The following is a 20719-nucleotide window of genomic DNA, read 5'->3' as shown; positions in this document are numbered from 1 at the left end:
AAACATACACACACAAACACATACACAAACACATACACATACACACACAAACACATACACAAACACATACACACACAAACACATACACACACACACATACACACACACAAACACACACACAAACACATACACACACAAACACATACACACACAAACACATACACACACACAAACACACATACACACACACAAACACACACACACACACACACACACGTTCTTCGGATGTACTGTCTTTCCCTGGCTAAGGAGGAACTGGCACAGCCAGCCTCAGCAAGGCTTTGCTTTTTATTTTTATTTTGTTTTGTTTTTTGAGTCAGTGTTTCTCTGTAGCTTTGGAACCTGTCCTGGAACTACCTCTTGTAGACGAGGATGGCCTCAAACTCACAGAGATCCACCTACCTCTGCTTCCCGAATGCTGGGATTAAAGGCGTGTGCCATCACCAATGGGCTGCAAGGCTCTGCTTTTGTCTTCCTCTGCTGCCACTGTACCCACCAAGTTAGGGCTAAGACCAAGCACAAGTCCCTTTGGTCCCTCACTCAACTGTCACTGTTCTCTCGAGCAGCAGGAGCTTCCTGTTTGGGGTCAGGTAGCCTTGAACCTCTCCAAATTGGGAATCAGGTAGCCTGGAAGTCTCTCCCAATTGCATTGAGTGACTGAGGACATTGACGATGAGTAATTCTTTTGTGCCTGAGTTTTTTCATTTTGGACATTTGCACACATTCTGTGTGTATATGGCTCTTAGAGCCCCTCATTCATTTAATTGCCAAGCTATTGCATTTCTCTTAAATACCTCCCCACCCTGCCTTCTTTTTGAGATAGGGTCTTGTTTTAGGGTTTTTGTAACTGCGAAAAACACTGTGACCAAAAACAACTAGGGGAGGAAAGGGTCTTTTGTTTACAACTCTCAGGTCACATCCTTCACTGAGGAAGTCAGGACAGGAACTCAAGCAGGACAGGAACCTGGAAACAGGAACTGAAACAGAGGCCATGGAGGAAGGCTGCTCATTTCTCAGCCTGCACCCAGGACCCCCTGCCCAGGCATGGCACCACCTACAACTGATCGCCCACATTAATAACTAATTAGGAAAATGTCCTACAGACTTTTCTAAAGGCCCGTCTTCTGTTTTGTTTTTGCTTTGTTTGTTCGTTTCAAGACAGGATTTCTCTGTGTAGCCTTGGCTGTCCTGGAGTGTCCACAACTCACTTGTGGAGATCTGCCTGCCTCTACCTTCTTGGGATTAAAGGTGTGTGCCACCACCAGCCAGCAAAAATGTCTAGCCCAGGCTGGCCTTGCCCTTGGTCTCGTGATCTTCTGTCTCTACCTCCTTCAGCAAATCCTACAGCATTTTCTCAACTGTGGTTTCCTCTACTCAGATACCTCTAGTTTGTGTCAAGTTAATAAAACAAAACCAACCAGGACAGGTCTAATGGGGTCTGTGCTGGTCTTGAACTTGCTATATAGCTGAGGATGCCCTTGAACTGTTGATCTTCCTGCCTCTGCCTCCCAAGTGCTGGGATTCCAGGAATGCACCACTATATCTGGCTTTACCTTTTAATTCTGAAATAATTATAGACTCAGAGATGTTGCAGAAATACCCTCCTCCATACCTTCCTCTCTGCAGTTCTGCTACCCGACTGCAGTGCTGGTGGCTTTATCCCAGGGCCATACCAGCTGCTTGTCACCATCAAATTACTTCCTCCAATTAAATATCTTATTTCCTCTTCAGATTTTGTTATTTCAAAATTATGTGCATGTGTGTGTCTGAGTATAGGTATATGCTCATGAGTGCAGTACCTTCAGAGGCCAGAAGATGGCATCAGATTTCCCCTGGAATTGGCGTTGAAGACAGCTGTGAGTGGCCCAGGATAGGTGCTGGGTATGGAAATCAGGCCATCTAGAAGACTATTATGTGCTCTGAACTGCTGAGCCACCTCTCCAATTCTGGAACATTTTGAAAACTGGCTCTAATATGTTATCAAAACCAGGAAATTGATGTTGGCACCTTCAATTAGCTAGCACATTGACCAGAGTGATTGATTTCTACATTAAGCCTGTGAGACTGCTACTGAGTGAGCATGCCCCTGCCCTGTAAGGACAGTAGCCCATGACAAACTTCTCTGTAGTTCTGAGTGCTCAGCATTCTCGCTTCCAACAAAGAAACTGTGAGTAGAACTTGGTTTGTAGAAGGGATTCTCCTGAAGACCCCTGAACAAACTCCTTAGAACAAACACCACTAGCTTTTGGTTGCACTCAATGGTTCTTTTTGTTTTATTATTATTTGTTTGTTTGTTTTCTGAGACAGGGTCCCTCTGTGTAGTCCTCACTGTCCTGGAACTCAGTGTGTAGACAAAGCTGGCTCCAAACTCACAGAGATCCTCCTGCTTCAGCCTTCCCGGTGATGGGATTAAAGTCACACGCCACATATTTTGTTAAAAAGAAGTGTGTGGTAAATTTGGTTGCAAAGTGAAGTGCTGCTCAAAGAAGTGTCTTTAGGAGCTTGCCTGTGACCCCAGCACTGAGGAGGCCGAGGCAGGAGGAGAGTTCAAGGTTAGCATGAACTGCAGAGTGAGGTCAAGGCCAGCCTGAGTTGTGTATTGATATCCCACCAATAATAGCAATAATAATACCAATGGCAGTAGTAATAGAATCTGTGGCTTCTGAGTGGCTAGATGCGGAACAGACCTGGGGCTGAGAAACTAGGCAGTCAGTCGCCTTGCCCTCTGGCTGTAGTTGTAAGAGCAGCTTTGTCAAGACTCTGAATGGATCAAGGTGTGGTGTCACAGGCCTGCCCTAGCAATTGCAGAATGGAAGCAGGAGGATCAAGAGTTCAAGACCAACCTGGGCTATGAAGTGAGATCAAGACCAACCTGGGCTACATGTGACATGCTTTCAAAAAAACAGAAAATCCAAAATCAAACACACACACACACACACACACACACAAACCCATGTGCATGGTATCTGACCCTACCGTACTTGTGAGCCAGTTAAATTAGCTTAATGATTTCATGGCTCACCGTACAAAATATAACACTCTTGAGCCAGAGATGTTAGACTTTATTACAGCCCCGTAACCAGCGTGAGCAGTGGCATGCCTCCGTCTGTTCTCATTCCTGCTAAGTTCCCTCGAGTCGACATGCTGGGTGGAGAACATCACCTGCACGTGCAGTGGGTGCAATACAGGAAGGGAGCCCAGACGTTAGGGAGTCCGCATCTCTTATTACAGGTAGGAGGCCAACCTGCTTCTTCACCGCAGAGAGATGCACCCAGGCTGTTACCTTTGGGAAGATAACCCAAAGCAAACAAGCCTGGCTGCCTGTTTTGGAGGCCTCACCTGTGGCAATATCAGAGTGCTAGGGGCAGTGGTCTCCCAAGTGTTTCTGGAGCCTTCTTGGAGGGGCGGGCAGAGTGCTTTGGTACTGGACCGATTGTGATTGCGTCTGCAGCCTCTTGGTGCAGCCTACTGTTTATACGGAACCTTCTGCCTTGTTTTAAAAGACTATTGTGGAAAATCCATCTCCTGTTGCCCATCCTGGGATTGGAGTCCATTTCCTGTGTATCCTGAGTTGCTGGCCCGAGGAGCCTCCTCGGGAGGAAATGGTCATTGCAGAGCAGAGTTTATATAGCTGCTGATGTAAAAAGCAAACTACTGTGACGGGGGCCCGGGGACCTCAGAAGCCAGACAGTGGGACAGAAAAGGCTGTGCTTCCTCTGCCAAGGCTGTGCTAGCTCGCCTTCCACGTAAGGGTTCTCTGTGCTCCTGTGCTGGCCTCAGTTTACCTCTCTGGGCTTCCACAAAGCCCGCGGTGCTAATAACTGAGTGACCCTACCCATAGCCCTTTGTATCCTCAGGCGGATGAGGTATGAGCTATGGAATGACTTGGACCACAGAGTGACCCCATGTCCATATTCAAGGCAGGGGCCGCCAACCTGGAGACAGCCTGCTTACCTTGCCCCTCACAGGACTGTAGTTCTAGACAGCAGGCTGCTTACTTCTTTTGTGTGGGTGACCGTTGACATAGCAGTCAGTCCCTTAATGAAGAGGCAGTGTGGAGCCTGGCGAACCAGAGACACAAGGCTTTCCTCTCCCTGACCACGGAGCCCTCTGCAGAAGATCCGGTGTTTGTTCAACACCAGAGGAAGCAGGGGGAAGGGATGGTTTTATAGCTCGCTTAGGGAGAGCTGGCCTCTTGCTCAGCCATAGGTGTTCCTCTTTGTTGCCACCAGGCACCAGGCTAAGAAGCCTTTCCCCAAAGGATCTGGGAACTGGGGCAAGTGATGACTGAGCTCTGGCAGGGACCACAGTCCCTGAGGGTGAGGGCGTGGACCTCAATGGTAACCTCAGATGGCAAAAAGACAAACCTCTCTGATGTTGCTATGACAGACAGTGTCTTCTGGGAATACTGGGGTATAAAAAAAAAAACATCAACAAAATTACAGGCCTGCACCACTCACCTCCATCCTTTTGGGAATGCTGGGTCTCCCCTTGTAATCATAGCTCCCACTCTGTAATCTGGGGCCAGCGGCTCCCAGGGCCTGCTGTGAGCGTACTGCTCTGAACGCTGCATGGAAGAGCTGTGCTCACTCATTCCTTTCCTGCCACAGGTATTTATCAAGCCACACTGTGTGCCGGGACCAGCCGTGGGCACCGATAATACAGCTGAGAACAAGAGGCCAGGCCGCTGTTGACAGGAAGCTTATCTTTCAGTGGGGGATGGGGGCAGACAAAGGAACAATTTCCAATAGTGACAGGAACCAGAAAGGAAAAGGAGTGTGAGTGAGGAGGCCCAAGATGTCTGAGGTTTGCTGGCCAAGGAGGGCCTCTGCAGAGGTGACATCTGGACTAAGCCAGGCATGGGAAGATCAGGGTCCAGGGACCATAGGCTATGAGGACAGCGAGAACGGTGACCTGAGGGGCTAAGGATTCCGGGTACATAGTACATGAACCAGTGGAGAAGGGGTCAGGCCAGCTGACCTCAGAGAGAGCTGGGAAGACAGGAGATGGGACCAAGAAGGTCACCCCTGAAGAGTGTGTGAGTTGTTAATGTCACTAGCCCTAGCGGCTTCCAGCCCCAGAACCCCTAGGTCTCTCTGCGGTGGTAGCCTCACAGGGCCCCTCTCTGCTCCTGTAAGTGAATGTGGGTCAGGCCCCAAGCCCTCTCTCGGCCATAGCTCCACATTTAAGAGCCAGGAAAAACTAGCCACTTTGTCAGAATTTTCTTTCTTTTCTCCCTAGCTTAGAGACCTTTTCAGAAAGGAGTTGATCTCCTGAGCACCCGCCCCAAGTCCACAGTCTGGAGTGTCTCTGATGACCCTTCTCCAGAAACCTTTGGTTAAAGCAGAAGTCCACTCTTCTGCGGCCTCAGGCAGCCTGGGTCATTTGACCTTCAGGAAACAGCCCTGGGTTCCAGTCCAGGCTCCACCCATGTCCATAACACAACGTTGTTAACCAGAGCTCTCAGCGGTCCCCTTGCTTGTTGACAACATCACCAAAAGTGAGGGCTGTGACTTCAGGCCTCGGTAACACTCATGACCTTCCCGACACATGTCCTTCACCTTGGAAATAAAGACTTTCCTTCCGTAATCCCTGAGTCCTTTTACCAGGTCAAATCTTTTCACTCTGTGCTTAGAGATAGCAGTGTCCCTGGATACAACTGTGTCAGCAAACTCACGTTCAAGTGCCAGATGGGTCCGTTACTCAGCCCAGGTTTCGTAGTGGTGAAGAGGCAAGAGGGAAACTAAAGCAGAAAGAGGAGGCTAGGCTTCATGGTTCCCATGAGGGCAGACGTGCGCTGATATGAGCCTGCCATATTGGGTCACGCGGAGTGCAGGGTGGGGAAGATGGTTGGTGACCTTCACTGGGTTGGGAAGAACACGTTCTCAGAGGTCACACTAAGGGCCGAAGACTTATCCCATACGGTGAGATGTTCTGGGCTGACAGGACAGATTTCTGTCTTGAAAGGATCCTTTAGTCTGGCATATCCTGCTTTACAAGAGGTGGGAAGACTGGAGGTGACCAAGGCAGGCAAAGATTGAGGGCTTGGTCGAAATGAAGGAAGAAGACAGTTCTCGGGTATCTATTAGGGGAGGATCAGTGAAGGGGCTATGGGCTGCAAGCGGGGATATCGGGGGTCCAGAATGATGATGTCATTGACCTGTCTGTCAGAGTCAGCCCTGACCAGCATCTTACAGCATCCCATTCTCAGGCCTGCCCTGTGTTCACCATAAAAGGAGAGAAGATGTCTTCCTCCCGTCTCCCTCAGGAGGTCACTTCCTTTGGAACATTCGGGAGATGCTTTGTGGAGATGCTGCTCAGTTGAGGGCGCTTTCCTAGCAGGCCCAGAGCCCTGGGTTTGATCGGCTACGCTGCGTACACTGGGCATGGTGGTCCATGCCTGTGGTTCCAGCACTCAGGAGAGAGAGGCAAGAAGATTGAACCTTAAGCTCATCTTCAGCTATGTAGCAAGTTTGAAGCTAGCCTGAGTCACCTTGACTAGACCCAGTCCAAAGACATAGCCCCTGCCTTTGCTCCCTTCTGACAGGGTCTGAGCTGGCTCTTCGAGGCCCTTCCTACCTTATAAACTGATGCATCATTCAGTCCCTGCTGCCTGACATCAAGCAGTACAGTCATCAGACCTGGAAACGCTCACCAGCGGGTTTACAGCTCTCTTTCTCCACAGATCCCAGCTCTGACATCCACCAAAAAGCCTTAGGCTGTCAGGCTGCATGACCTAAAGATGGAGTCTGCTCACCTAACTGTGCCTCCAGAAGACAGGGGAGGAGTCCGGGAGAGGGCTGGGCCATGCTGTTACACCTAGCTTGTCTCCACCAAAGAAAAAAGAGGTCATAGCGTTTTTCGCTGGGCCAAAGCATAAAGAACCAGGTTTCACCTTAGTGAGAGAGAACTTTGTAGATGGAAGTTTCTGTCCCACCCAGTCCCACAGCCCATTCAATCCCAAGTAAACACACAGAAGCTTATATTAATTATACCTGTTTGGCATATTGCTCAGGTTTATTACTAACTAGTTCTTACAACTTAAAATGACCCATAATTCTCATTTATGTTTAGCCATATGACTTGGTACCTTTTCTCAGTGAGCCATTCTTATCTTGCTTCCTCTGCATCTGGTTGTTGACTGACCCTCTACTTTCCCTCTTCCCAGAATTCTCTTAGTCTGGCTGCCCCACCTATACTTTTGCCCGGCTACTGACCAGTGACGTTTTATTAAACTAATATGAGTGACAAATCTTTACAGTGTACAAGAACATTATCCCACAGCATTTCCCCTTTCTTTCTTTTCAGAACAAGAACTCTGAGTCTAATCTCCTTTGTTTAGCTTTTTTCCTAACCATTATCCATAACAGAACCTGTAAGGGCCTCAAAGAAACAAGCAGGCTTTGGGTTCAGATCTGCCCTGACATCTGGGCTCCTATTCCACACTGCTGGTCTGATGAAAAAGATCACTTTGTTGGGGAGGATGAGCAGAAATAGGCAAGCATTGTATGGTCTTTCAGCAGGGGGGGGGGCTGAAAGTCAACACACGGGTTCAAATCTCAGCTCAACCTCCTTCTAGCTTTGTGACTGTGGGTCAGCCCCCCCTTGGCATCTCTGCACCCTCAGTGTGGCTCAGCGTCAGTGGGAAGTCATCAGTGAGGCATGGTGAACACCCACAATGTCATGGTGAGTGTGGTGAGCCTGCTCTCTGACTGTGTGAACACAGCCTTCTAGAATCTTCTTCCGGAGTCAGGGTTCTTAGGTGTTTGAGGATTTGCTGCTCAGAATGTGGTCAGCCACTGGGGCATCATATAGGAGCTCGTTAGAAATGCGGTCTCTGCCCCACCTGCTGAATCAGGACTGGATCTTACCAGGAGCTCAGGAAGGAATGAGAGACACTGGTTCAAGACCCGCAGAGCCCCTTGATGGGCCTCCTGCTTTATCTTTAACGCACTGTGGTGTCTAGCTATCAGTCCATACATGTAGTATAAACTACTGAGCCAGCAAAGGCAAATTGATCCCTGAGTCAAAACAGAGTTGCATGGGGCAGGGGTGAGAGCCTCAGGTGGCAACTTGACAAGGACTATGTCTTGGCCTGGTGTCCTCACACATCCCAGAGATGCCTACCTGCTTATGGGATCTACATTCAGTGGGGTGGGATCATGAGTAACATAATGGTCACCTGTTCCACATCACTAGCCTAAGGAGGAGGATGCTGAGGTCCCGCCACACTCTTCCATTAGCGGTGAGTCAGAACTCTCCCTCCCATCCAAGGCAGGGGGAAGTGTAGAGCCAGGAATATTGCTGATGTTTTAGAAGAAATTCTAAATTGTTTTAGAAGTTTCTCCTACTAGCCAGGTGTTGTAGCGCACACCTGTAATCCTAGCACATGAGAAGTTGAGGCAGGAAGATTATAGATCAGGCTCAGCATCATTTCTCATCTTCATAAGACCTTGGCTTCCGCACCCCCCTGAAGAGGGGAGTGAGACCAGTCCCAAAGTCCCCAGGCCCTCGGTAGGGGACATGCGGAAGTCAGAGAACACAGCTTGAAGGGGTCGTGTCTTCCCACCGTGTGGATCCCAAGAATAGAACTTGGATGATCTGACCTTCAGGCAAGTATATTCACCCACTGAGCCATCAGCAGCATGACATGAGAGTGACTCAGACCTAAGCGTTCGCTCAGGCACTGCTGAAAGGAGAGGAGGCTGCTGTGGGGGTCTTGGGCAGTAACAGACAGAAAAATAGGCTGAAATTTTAAAGGAATCTCTTTTGCTGTATTATGAACATGATAGTGCATACTTGTAACCACAAGACTCTGCCTCAAACAAACAAATAAACAAATAGGTAGTAATACTACATGCAAACAGAGCAATAAAATGAAGAAGCCCCGGAAGACATCTGGGACAAGGGAGTAGCTGTCAGTGTAGTGGCCTGACCCACACAACTGGCCTTGTACTTCTGCTCTGAAAGCTGAATTTGCAAGGTTAATACTTGGATGAGTATGGCTTCAGTGGACCTAGTGGGTAGTGGGACGTTCTTGCCTACTGGACAGGTACATTCTGCAAGATGAAGGGTAGCTGCTGTCCAAAACATGTGACTGTTGTTTTTGTTTTGTTTTATTTGAATTGACTGTATGGAAAAACTCGTAGATCCTTCTGAGAAACTATAGATGGGGTCTTTAAATTTAAAAAAAAACAATTAAGCAATTTTAAATAAGAGAAAATTAATGTCAAAGGATTCAGTAAGTGTGTATTTTCCCTAGTTGATGTACAGAGAGGTTCAGCCAATCATATTATCCAGTTTAATGACCATAAATCTGTAGATAAAGACTCACAGGCTAGGAAGGGCATATGACTTCCCATGACCACTCCCTAGTGAGAGGCAGAGCTGGCTTCAAACCTAGGCTGCTTTACTACCTACAGTAAAGGTTTTGTCTAGATTCCAGTTTTGTTGAGGGTCACTCAACCTAACCTACTTTTATTGGCCACCTAGTGGCAGATTCTCAAATTGCAGGTATAGTGCCCCACAGGAAATACTTAACTTCCCGTAGGTTGATTTTGGAAATCTGTGTCTGTAAAGGAACTATGTAATAACACCACAAATACTGCGCCTAAACAGAGATTTATTGTGGGATGACCATTGTTTTTCTACCTAATGGCAAATCCCCCAAATTTCCATTTGTGGCACCAAACAGAAGCTTGGGAAATATTCAATTCTTGGTTTTACTTGTTCGTTCCTAGACCTCAAACAGAAAGGCTGTGGGCCCGTTGTTTCTGTATTAATACCAGCATGGTCTCCTGTGCTTTGTGATTCCCATTCATCCAGATGACATAAGGCAGGCCCAGCCTGGTTTCCCGTTTCTGTGAAATACAAGGATTGGACTTGTAGTTGACTTTCCTCTAAAAGCCATGGAGACCAAAGGAGAAAGTGCCTAGTGATGGAATCATATGCAAAAGGAAGAACATTTCAGGGAAACAGGGGTCTTCTAGCCTCGCCTCGAATCTGACCATCCTGGCAGAATGTGGCTGCCTCCGCATAAGGCCAGCTTTGTGCCTCCCTCATCCCTGTCCCCAGTTACTCCCATTTCCTTTGAAAGGTGCAGAAAGCCCCCTTGTCCTGAGTGTTTTCCTGCAGAAGGCTCCTACTGAAAGACAGCACACACAGCCAAGGCTCTGACCTTAACCTTTGCCCCTGACTTACTTCTGACAAAGAGTTCTTCTCTTCCATTCCTCTGTGTCTTTTGGGAGAAAGCAGCTGAGGCTAGCAAGAATTGACTGAAAATAGAAATCGAAATGTAGTGTATAAGTAATGGTGCCCCCCAAATATCTGGAGCCATGAATGCTGGCCAAAAAGCAGGCGACCACAAACCACGCAGGCGTGGTTGTGAGTGTGGGTTATCAGTCAGGGCAGTGTCTGCTGGGTGCTTCCAGCGTGCAAGTGGGGCCTGGTGACACTCTCTCTCACTGATCTAGGACATCCTCCTTGTCTTCTGCCCTGGCACCTGTCAGCCATGTGAGCAGGCACATACAGTTGAGCCCCACTGCCTGGACCTGGATTTGCCAATCGTCCGGTCAAGCTGGCTGTGTGACTTAAGGACACCCAGAAGCTCGCTCTGAGCTTTAGTCTCTTCAGCTTTGGTCATGAGGTTTTGTAGAGAGCAAGAGCTGTGCCTTATTTCATGCTGTGAATGAAGTGGGTGGGAACCTAGGGTCGAGCCCGGGTTGGATGGGTCCCTTGGTTCTCTGAAGTAGCGCCATTGGATGCTGGGTGAGGCTCGGGATAGGATTTTGACATAGGAAAGATGGCCACGCTGGAGTGCCCGGGCAGTGTAGCCTCTAAGTACAGTGAGAAACCAGGTCTTTCGCTGGCTTTGTGATGCTGGGCAAGCCATGAACTTCTCTGAGCTCAGCTTTGACCTAAGAATGTGAGGGATTATGTACGATGGCTACTGGGGTCTCTTGGGGGTTTTGTTTATGGGTTGTTTTTTTTTTTTTTTTTTTTGAGACAGGGCTTCCTCTGTGTGGCTCTGGCTGTCCTGGAACTCACTCTGTAGACCAGACTGGCCTCAAACTCATAGAGATCTGACTGCCTCTGCCTCCCAAGTGCTGGGATTAAAGGCGTGCTCCACCAGCCACTGGCTTGATCTCTTAGTTTTTATCCCCATGATCCATGGGGCCCCGTGGACAGTGGCAGGACCATAGATTGAGCTCTTGTAGTGTCAGCCAGCTAACGACAGGACTGGGCCTATTCCCTCAGGCCCTGACCTCAAGCTTCAGATGAGAAAAAGAACTCAGAATGTACTTTTGTCTTCTTAGGTAAAAACTGATTCTGCAGGCATGATGTTCATGATTGTAATCTCAGAGCTCAGAAGACAGAGGCAGGAGGATAGAGGCCAACTTGGAGCAAGACCTACCTAAAAAAAAAATATCTTTAATGTGTTGAGACAGCGGCTCAGCACAGTGCCTTTTTAGCATGTGTGTGTGGTCCCAAGTTCTGTCTGCAGTGTAGTAAACAAAGAAATGATCCTTAGTCTCCAAGCCCAGGAATTCGGGTGTCTCTGAAGTGTACTTCAGTGACATCACTTTGACCTGTGTGGTTCCTGTGATCAAGCTGCTACCCATTCAGCTTCTTCTTACCCTATCCATGACCCACAATTTGGGGGTTACCCTAGCGCCCCTATCCTCAACATAAATGTACCCCACTCTGCAGCCACCTTGGACTTCTCTCAGCTTCTCAGATGGGTCTGGTCCCTCTCATCACTGGGGTGCTGATGGGTTCCTGTCTGTGGCTGGGACATTCTTCCTACTTCTCCTAGCTCCCTCCCATATAATCCCACTGAAGCTAGTCTCAAGTGTGCGCGTCTTCTCTGAAGGTAGGGGCTGTGTTGGACACTGTCACATCCCAGCCTTCAGTGCAATGGCTATCCAAGCAGACAAGCAGCATCGGGTTCAGGAAGAGACATGATAAAAGAACTAAAAACACAGGTCCCTCAGTCCAGAGATGAGCAGGCGGACTACAAATCCCGACTCCACCATTGCTAGGATGTCACCTGCGGCAGGCCACTCATTTTTAGAACCTCAGTTACCCACCTGTAAAATGGAAATAACTACAGTCCCTCTACCTAAGTTGTAGTTTGCTGTGATGCTCAAATAACAGTCAGTGGAAAGCCTGGTCCACAGCACCTAGCCCCGTCCACACCCCTGGCCTGTCTTCTCCGCATCTTCACACCCTTGCTGAATGGGGTGGAATCCATGGGTTTGGAGGTTGTGAACAATTGGCTATCAGGGCTCACTTCTGCCCTCTGAGTCGGACCTCAGAGAAGCAGCTTTTTGGGAGGATGCCCCATCTCAGAAGAGCCAAGCGAACTCCCCTCTGACTGGCCAGGCCTCGCTGTGGTCCTGAGGTTTCCTTGCATAAAGGAACTCACACAGACCCTCCCAGTGCCCAGCAGTTCAGTAGTGAACAAAGGCCTTTCAGGTCACTGCTGGGCAAGAGTTGCCATCCGCTGCCCCAAAAGGCTGTGCCTTTCTGTTGTGGCCCTCAGTGTCCTTGCAGCCTGGTTCCTGGCCCAGCTACCCCCCACACTGTGGGCCATGCTTCAAGGAGAGGCAGCCAGCAAGCCTTGGCCAGTGTCCCTCCACCCCCCTCCTGAGGACAGCTCCCCACAGGGGTGGAGTTGAGGCAACCAAACTGAATGGGGCCCTTTATCCCCAGCTCCCACTGGGAGGCAGAGCCACTGCCCACCACACCCACCACACCCCAGCCCAGGAAGAGTTGAACAGGGACACTTGGCCTCAGTACCAGCCTGTCAATTAACCAGGCTCTCTGGCCCCACTCTGTCTGGGTCCTGGAGGATGAGTCTGGCCCTTGCCTCGGAGGTGGCAGCCCCAATATGTGAGGAGAGTGTGTGTGTGTACATACACAAGTGTGTATAAATGAGAGAGATGCCCAGACCAAGACTGTATGGACACACCCACTAGTACAGTGATTGCAGCATTTAGTGCAAGCCAATTATTTGCCTGCTCTATGCAAGGCCTTGTGTTGAGCCCTAAGCACACATCTGTGAGGGTTGTGCTCGTACCCTTCTGCAGGAATCCTAGGAGGGAGGCCAGTCGGAGAAGTGGTGCCCTCTGGGAGTGAGCTGACATCTTCAAGTTGTACTCTGGTTTACACACACATATGTGCACATACATGCACATACACACACAGTGAATAAAGATGAATTGACTCCTGCAAGTTGTCCCCCCCCACACACACACACGTGCATGCACAATGAATAAATGTAGGAAATTTAAAATAGAATAGTATTATTCTGAAGCTGGGCACAGACTTGTAATCCAGCACCTGTGAGGCTAAGACAAGATTACAAGGATTACCATCAAGATCAGGCTAGCCTAGGTTACATAGTGAGTTCTAACCTGCACTACAGAGTGAGACCCTGTCTCAGCAGCAGCAACCACAACAACATAAGATTGTTCTGGATGCTAGGAATTGGAAGCACGCGTGGACAGAGCAGTGCGGACCCAGCTGCTGCTGGGGAGGCTGAGAGGGGAAGAGCACATGAGCCCAGAGGTTTGAGGATAGACCAGCTCAAAAACATAAAAGGGAAGAGGGAGCAAGCAGTGAAGGGAAGGAAGGAGACAGACTCAAAGGTTGGCTCTGTAGGATTCATCTAGTCCCCGAAAGTGACTCAGCCTCGCCTAGTTTGACAGCGCTATGTCCCTATGCTGCTTCGAATCCATTTTCCAGGCAGTGGTCGGTCCCCCTGGGTGGACGAGAAGGCTTACGTACAGAAAGCATACTGTGTCCAGAGTGTAGTGGTATCATAGCTGATCTCCAGCTTGGTGGTCCTAAGTTGGTTTTTGTGGGGTGGGGTGGGGTGTCAAGACAGGGCTTCTCTGTGTAGCCTTGGCTGTCCTGGAACTCGCTCTGTACACCAGGCTGGCCTTGAACTCCGAGATCTGCCAGCCTCCTGCTCTGAGTGATGGGATTTGAGGTGTGCCCCACCACCCAACGGTGATTCTAAATTTTAAAACTTTTTTCCCCTTAAGCCTGGCTCTGGGTGCTAAAATCATCATACACACACACACACACACACACACACACACACACACACACACACACACACACACGATGCCACAGCCCTTCCTCTAGCTGTGTGAGCTATGACAACAGCAAAGTTAAGAGTTTATTTTGTTTTGAAACAGGGTTTTTTACTCTGTCACCCCAACTGGTCTGGGACTCTGGTGTCCAACGCTGGGGTCGCAGGCATGTACCATCGCACCCAGTCCATGGTGAAACAATTGGATTTTACCTGTCCGCTGTACCCCTGAGTGTAGAAGCCAAGGAGCTGGACAGAGTACTCATCTAGCGTATGCAAAGCCCCAGTTTGAGGCTCAGCCGTCAAGAAACTGGCTGTAGGGACACAAACCTGTAAACTCAACGTTTGAGAGCTTCTCTCCTGTAACTCCCTAGAGTGGGTTAACACTACCCACCCCCCCAAGATATGTGTTCAAGTCCTGAGCCCTGGACCCTGTGGATACAGCCCTCATTTGGAAAGGATCTTGGCTGTGTGAGTAAGTGAATGGTCTCAAGAGGAGACCAGGGTGGTTGAGATGGCTCAGTGGAAAAGGTGCTTGTCGGCTAAGCCTAACTCCAGCTTCTGAGGGTTGTCCCTTGATCTCACCTGACTTCTGCCTGTGTGCATGTGCAATGCCAGGCTCGTGTGTGTGTATGTGTGTGTGCGTATGAGTGTGCAGCACATAGACCCTTGCATACACATAATTTTAAATGTTTTAAATCTTAAATAAATACTTGCTTCAAGGTTGTTGCAAGGATTGGTCAAGTAAGCCCAGCAACCCTGCAGCTGCTGTTACTGCTCATTATCCCCCCCCCTTTGCCTCCTTTGGGTCCCCAACCCCACTAAGGCTCCATCTCAAGAGTCTGTAGAGCTTAGGTTCCAGTGGAGAGCACAGAGGTCCCAGCACGGAGGTCACATAGCTGCCAGGGACCCAGGACTCTTGTTTGAGGCCCCACCTCCTCAGTGCAGCCCCCGAATAGCAGGGGTCACAGGCAGGGACCATCACACACACTCAGTTCCCAGACAGTGCTGGGTGCTCAGTGCCTCCAGCTCCTTACTGACTTCCAGGAGTGAGTTAAAGTCTTGCTGGGTTGGGTCTGTTTCAGGTCGGAGTGTAATCTACCCTATAACGCTTATCACATTTCTGGGGCGCCTTCCCCTAGCTTTGAAGAGTGGCAGCAGCCAAGGCTGCCATAAAGGGGCGGCAGGACTTTTACAAGCAGCCTTTAATGCCCTGCGGTCTCGGCTTCCTTAATGGGGATTTTCCTCCCCCTCCTTTTCCTCTTTGCCTTTAATATGGTCCCGGGTTTGGCTTTCCCAGTGTGGTTTGGATTCCTCATGGAAAAGTCAAAACCATTGAATCTCTTCCAGGCCTCCCCTCCCTCATCCCTGTGGGCTGACTGCGCCAAAGCCCCAAGTCTAAAGAAGAGGCATTGCTCAAGAGAGCCACCCTGCTGGGGTTCAGAGGAGCTAACTGCAAACTGTTCTGCCTCAGAGTAGCTGACCCCTGGGCTGGTGAGGGGATATGAGCCGTCACCCATGGCCGGGTGGCCTCGCTTCTGGAGCCAGAAGTGCTTTCCCCAGGTGGAGTCTTCCTTCCCTTCACCTCATCCTTCTGCGAGCCTCTACACTTCTCCTGGAGGCCTGAAATGCGTCTTCTGCACTAGTTCTGTCTACAGCCCTGCAGGACAAGGCTTCTTCAGGGTGCAGTTGGGATGAGGGCTGGCAAGGGAAGCCAGATGACCCCCACATCTCCTTCCCTCTCTCTGTCCTCTCACAGGATGGGAAGGGTAGGAGTACCACTTGTGGAGGGTGATGCCTCTCTAGGCTGCCCCAGCTTCTTCTATTTCTCATGGGCCTTCAGGGTTCTGCTGGGCACCTCTAGACTGCTGGTGTCATAGAGTCTGGCTGGTCTTACCAGCAGCTAGCTCCAGTGGGGAGCCCCAAACTCCAGCCCTGGGACACCCATCTTTTTATCAGTCCCGAGAGCAGTCTCCCTGAACCAAGCGTCAGCTTAATGGCAAAGGCTGCTGTGCACAACAACATCTGCCAGCCACACACACATACATCTGTGACAGGCAACCAAAAGGGATAAGAAGCCAAAAGGCAGGGACATGGAGGACATTTTCCTCTATGAGGAAGTGTCACTCTTTCTTAATAAGTCACCTTTTGGCTTCTTGGCAAGGGAACCCCATGGTGGAGTTCTTGTCTGCAAGTGCCCAGACATTTGACTTGAGAGCATGGGGGAAGGGAAGCTTTGGGGCTGATGCTCAGGTAGGGATGGGGAGTGAGCGTGCCCAGGAGGTTCTTATTGGAGCACCTACTGGGTGACAGCACATGCTAGGTGGGTCCTGGGAGCAGGTGGGGGGTGAGCTGTGCCCTACCAGATGTGGAGCAAGACTCCCAGCATGGAACAGCTGTGTGAATGAGAAGCCGGCCACACAGGCTCAGTGTTCTGGCGGTCCTGTTCCACCTATGCAGACTGACCTGCACTGTGGTGACAGGGAGGTCAGAGGCCTCGGCAGCCTCTTCTAGCAGGTCCCAAGGTCCCCTACATTCCCTTTTCCCTGCCAGAGGCTGCTTGGGGAAACAGCTGGACTCTACCTGAAGGAGGCCTCTTAGCCAGAAGTGGCACAGTGGGTGCCCTGGGGTGCAGCTTCGGTGATAGGAGGGAGGGAGGTCGGCTACCCAGGCCTCTCTGGAAGCACTGTGAATCACCCTCACCGGTGGTCTCGTGACTGTTTGTCACTCCAGAAGCATTTGTTGAGCTCATACTGTGCCAGGCTGTTTTCCTTCTTCCGTTTTTCTTCTCAAGCGATAATAAAGTTGGCCACTGGGGGCACCGGGCTCTCATCTAGCCAAATGAGGCATTGTGTTAAAGAGAAGGCTCAAGGCTGAACCTCATTGGCTCAGACTAGGTCTCGCCCATGCTTCAGCCAATCACCGGGTCTCTGGTTGATTAGCCTGTGTCACGTGCTAACTGACCTTTTGCCAGGGGGTGTGGTTAGCCTTTTTGTCATTAAGGCCTAACATGGAGGAGGCCTTCTCCAAAGGACAGTGGGGCAGATGGGGACAGCAGAAAGGTGTCACAGCTCTAAGTACCCTTGTCATCTACTGGCCCCGCCGGTCCTTTGGTGTGTCTTGTCACCTATGCTATCACCGGCAGAAGGGTGAGCCAGGTGCCCTAGGAATGGGTCATGCATTGTGAATATTCTAAAATGAGAAAGATAATTCCTAGCTCATGTCATATTCAAGCAAGGCCTTCTGAAAAGGGGATGGACACTGACCCCACACATTGACCCTCACTGGGACCAGAAGTGTCCATGTGTAAGGCCATGAGCATCAGACTAGTGAGTTCAGATTCTAAGTTTGACAGTGGGGGGGAGGGGAGGCAGCTAGTGTATGTAAGGTCCTGGGTTCAGTCCCCAGCATAGGGACTGTGGGGGAGAACCAGCTGCATTTACTAGGCCACTAAAGAGCCGTGTGTTGATGTCCTCGTGATCAGCGTGCGTTTGTTATGACTGAACACACCGATTGTTCATCATGACTGAGCAAGACCTGAGGGACCGGGACTTCCTGTCAATCTCGCCCATACCTGTTGTGGGATGTCCCAGCCTGAATGACTGAAGGGTTTGTGTTCACAGAGGCCAGGGGACTGTCCGACGGGAACAGCCGTAGTTTCTAGCTGCTTGTCTCACCCTGGAAATAGCCACCCACCTAAGCTAAGAATAGGAACCCTTGCCGGGCTAGCAGGAAGGAATGCTGATCTTTTAAGGCGGGGCCAGAAGACAAAACATAGCACATGGGTTGGGCCTCTTCTCAGATTTATGTGTGAGGTCACTAGAAAGCCACACCCTAACATTGGGCATTGATCCTGCCACAGACCCAGACAAGGTGAGGTGACCAGGTTGTTCATAGATGCCCAAGATGGCAGCCTCCAGGGAGAGGCCATGGGGCCTCTGCCTTGGGCGCCTCCTGCCCCCCAACAGAGGTGAGAGCTTCTCTCTTGCTTTGTTGACTGAGGTGGTGTAGGTGGGGGCCAGTTGGAAATCCAAGAGGTGAGGGGATGAGAGGATCTTTACAGCAACCTCAGTCAGAACCGCTGCGCTCACTAGACTCTCTCTTTTCCAGGCAAGATCCTCTTCCGGAGAAGCCACATCCGGGACGTGGCGGTGAAGAGGCTGAAGCCCATCGATGAATACTGCAGGGTAAGGCTGGGGTCAGGGAAGGGGCTGGCCTCAGGCCTCGTCCATCTTTGGAGGAAGATGTCTGTACAAAACCCACTTGCGGCCTAGTGTTTCCTGGCTGGGCGTGGGAGGTGTGGGTAACTGTCGTTTGGGAGGGATCACTCCTGAGGCTGGACCACTGTCTGGAGCAGTCGGCCTAGGAGTCGTAGCTAAGGCTTTGCCCCTTTCGGAAGCCTTCCATGTTTATAAAATACTTGGCCAAACCCCTTCTACTAGCTTAGGAGTTAAGTGCCGGAGGGACCGGAGCATGGTATTTGCTGGCGGTAGGAGGTTATTTCTTTACATTTCTTTTGAGTATGGCTTGAATCAGTTCTGAGCACAGTGACATCTGGAATACACATTTGTTTATTCACACAAGTTTTAATAGATGTCAATATACTCTCTTGTTCTCTGGTTGGTCTCTCTCTCTCTCTCTCTCTCTCTCTCTCTCTCTCTCTCTCTTTCTCTCTCTCTCTATGTGTGTGTGCACATCTAAATAACCAATGTCAAAGACCAGGAAGAACCAACATATGTCATAAAGCAGAGCCTGTTTGTCTTTCTGCTTGTGTTTTTGTTTGTTTTGTTTGGGGGGTCATGGTGCTAATTCTGAACTCAAGGCCTCAAATCCTGTCTTTTATATTGATTATAGTCTAGGACCTCCTGGAAGATACTCATTAGTGTTGTTGGTACCCAGACGTCCAGACAGATTGTGCTCAAAGCCCTGTCTAGCTGTATGAACTTAGTTAGCATCCGTAAGCCTCTGTTTCCAAGTCTCTCCCAAAGGAAAGAGGGCGGTCCCTCCATCGTGGAGGTAGAGTGACCTGGAGTGCATTAGGTGTGTGTGGAATGTGGTTCAGAGGAAGCGTTCAGCGGGCGTCTTCTATTACTGTCACAGAGCACAGACACTTGTATCAAGTAAATAAATAAAAGAAAATTAAATGTATTTAAAAGTGCACTAGAGAGACGACTCAGCAGTTACGAGCGTCCATTGCTCTTGCAGAGGACCTGGGTTTGGTTCCAAGAGCCCACATGGCAGCTCACTACCTTCTGTACTTCCAGAAGCACAGAAGATCCAGCACCCTCTTCTGGTCTCCACAGACATTGCATTCATGTAGTACACACACACACACACACACACACACACACACACACGTAGGCAAAACACCCAAACACATACAATAAATCCTTTCTTTAAAAAAAAAGTATTAAAAACAAGTAAAGGGCTAGGAGTATCTTAGTGGATAGAGCACTTGCCTAGTGTGTTTGATACCTAGTTGATACCTAGTAGTAGTAAAAAATAATATATGCAGGGCAGTGGTGACACACACCTTTAATTCCAGCACTTGGGACACAGAGGCAGGTGGATCTCTGTGAGTTCCAGGCCAGCCTGGTCTACAAAGAGAGTTCCAGGACAGCACATCTAGGGCTACACAGAGAAAGCCTGTTTCAGAAAACAAACAAACATATAAATACATAAAAATATAACGTATAAAAATAAACAAAAAGCATTAGATATTTTACTGTTATTCTTGATACCACTGACTTTAATAGAAATAGAATTCCTTTTTAATCTGGGCATGGAGGTGCATGCTTATAATCCTAGTAGACAGGCAGGGAAATAGTGAGTTGAAGACCAGACTGGAATACATAACAAGATCATGTCTCAAAACAACAACAACAAAACAGTTAAAGAAACAGTGTAATGGTAGAGTATGCCCCAAGCCCTGGGTCTGATGCCCAGAATCTCTAAGAGGTAAAAAACAAATAAACAGATAGCTCAGTGCTACCTGCTGTGGATGTGACTCGGGAATTCCAGGGGAGGAGCTGGCAAGTAGAGGCACATGCCATGGAGTGGGTAATTCATCACTGCTGTGGTAGGAGAGAACCAACTTTTGCATGTTGTTCTCTGACCTCCACACATTTGCCATGGTACATGTACAACATGCAGAAAAGAGGGGAGGAAGAGAGAATATTGAAAGTATTTTAAATTTGTTTTTATTTCATTTTGTGTGTATAAGTATTTTGTCTGATTGGAGTGTCTGTGCACCATGTGCATGCAGTGCCCAAGGAGGCCAGAAGAGGGCGTTGGGTCCTCTGGAACAGATGTTTGTGAGCTGCCGTGTAGGTGCTGGAAATTGAACAATCCCAAGGGGGACGTGGGGTGATGGCTCAGTGGGTACAAGCGTGAGAACTTGAGTTTAGATCCCTAGCATCCGTGCACAAAGCCAGATGTGGCTTCATGCACCTGTAACCGCAATACTGAGGAGAGCAGAGACAGAAAAATGCACGGGAGCCTGGCAGTAGTGATACAAGTCTTTCATCCCAGCCCTCCAGAGGCAGAGGCAGAGGCAGAGGCAGAGGCAGAGGCAGAGGCAGAGGCAGAGGCAGAGGCAGAGGCAGAGGCGGAGGCAGA

General features: G+C 49.6%; 1 protein-coding gene across 3 annotated transcripts in view; it reads left to right on the top strand.

The window, feature by feature from the left end:
• Sh3pxd2a (SH3 and PX domains 2A) overlaps nt 1-20719 on the top strand; it is a 197761-nt gene that overhangs the window by 73999 nt on the left and 103043 nt on the right. For all 3 annotated transcript variants that reach the window (XM_026781309.1, XM_005352440.2, XM_005352439.3), the window contains exon 4: nt 18212-18288. In XM_026781309.1, coding sequence (XP_026637110.1) covers nt 18212-18288 — 77 coding nt within the window. The remainder of the gene's footprint in view (nt 1-18211; nt 18289-20719) is intronic.

Source organism: Microtus ochrogaster, chromosome 8 (genome assembly GCF_000317375.1).
Source record: "Microtus ochrogaster isolate Prairie Vole_2 chromosome 8, MicOch1.0, whole genome shotgun sequence".
NCBI lineage: Eukaryota > Metazoa > Chordata > Mammalia > Rodentia > Cricetidae > Microtus > Microtus ochrogaster.
The sequence above is the reverse complement of the archived record's forward strand: the minus strand, read 5'-3'. Positions and strand labels throughout refer to the sequence as shown.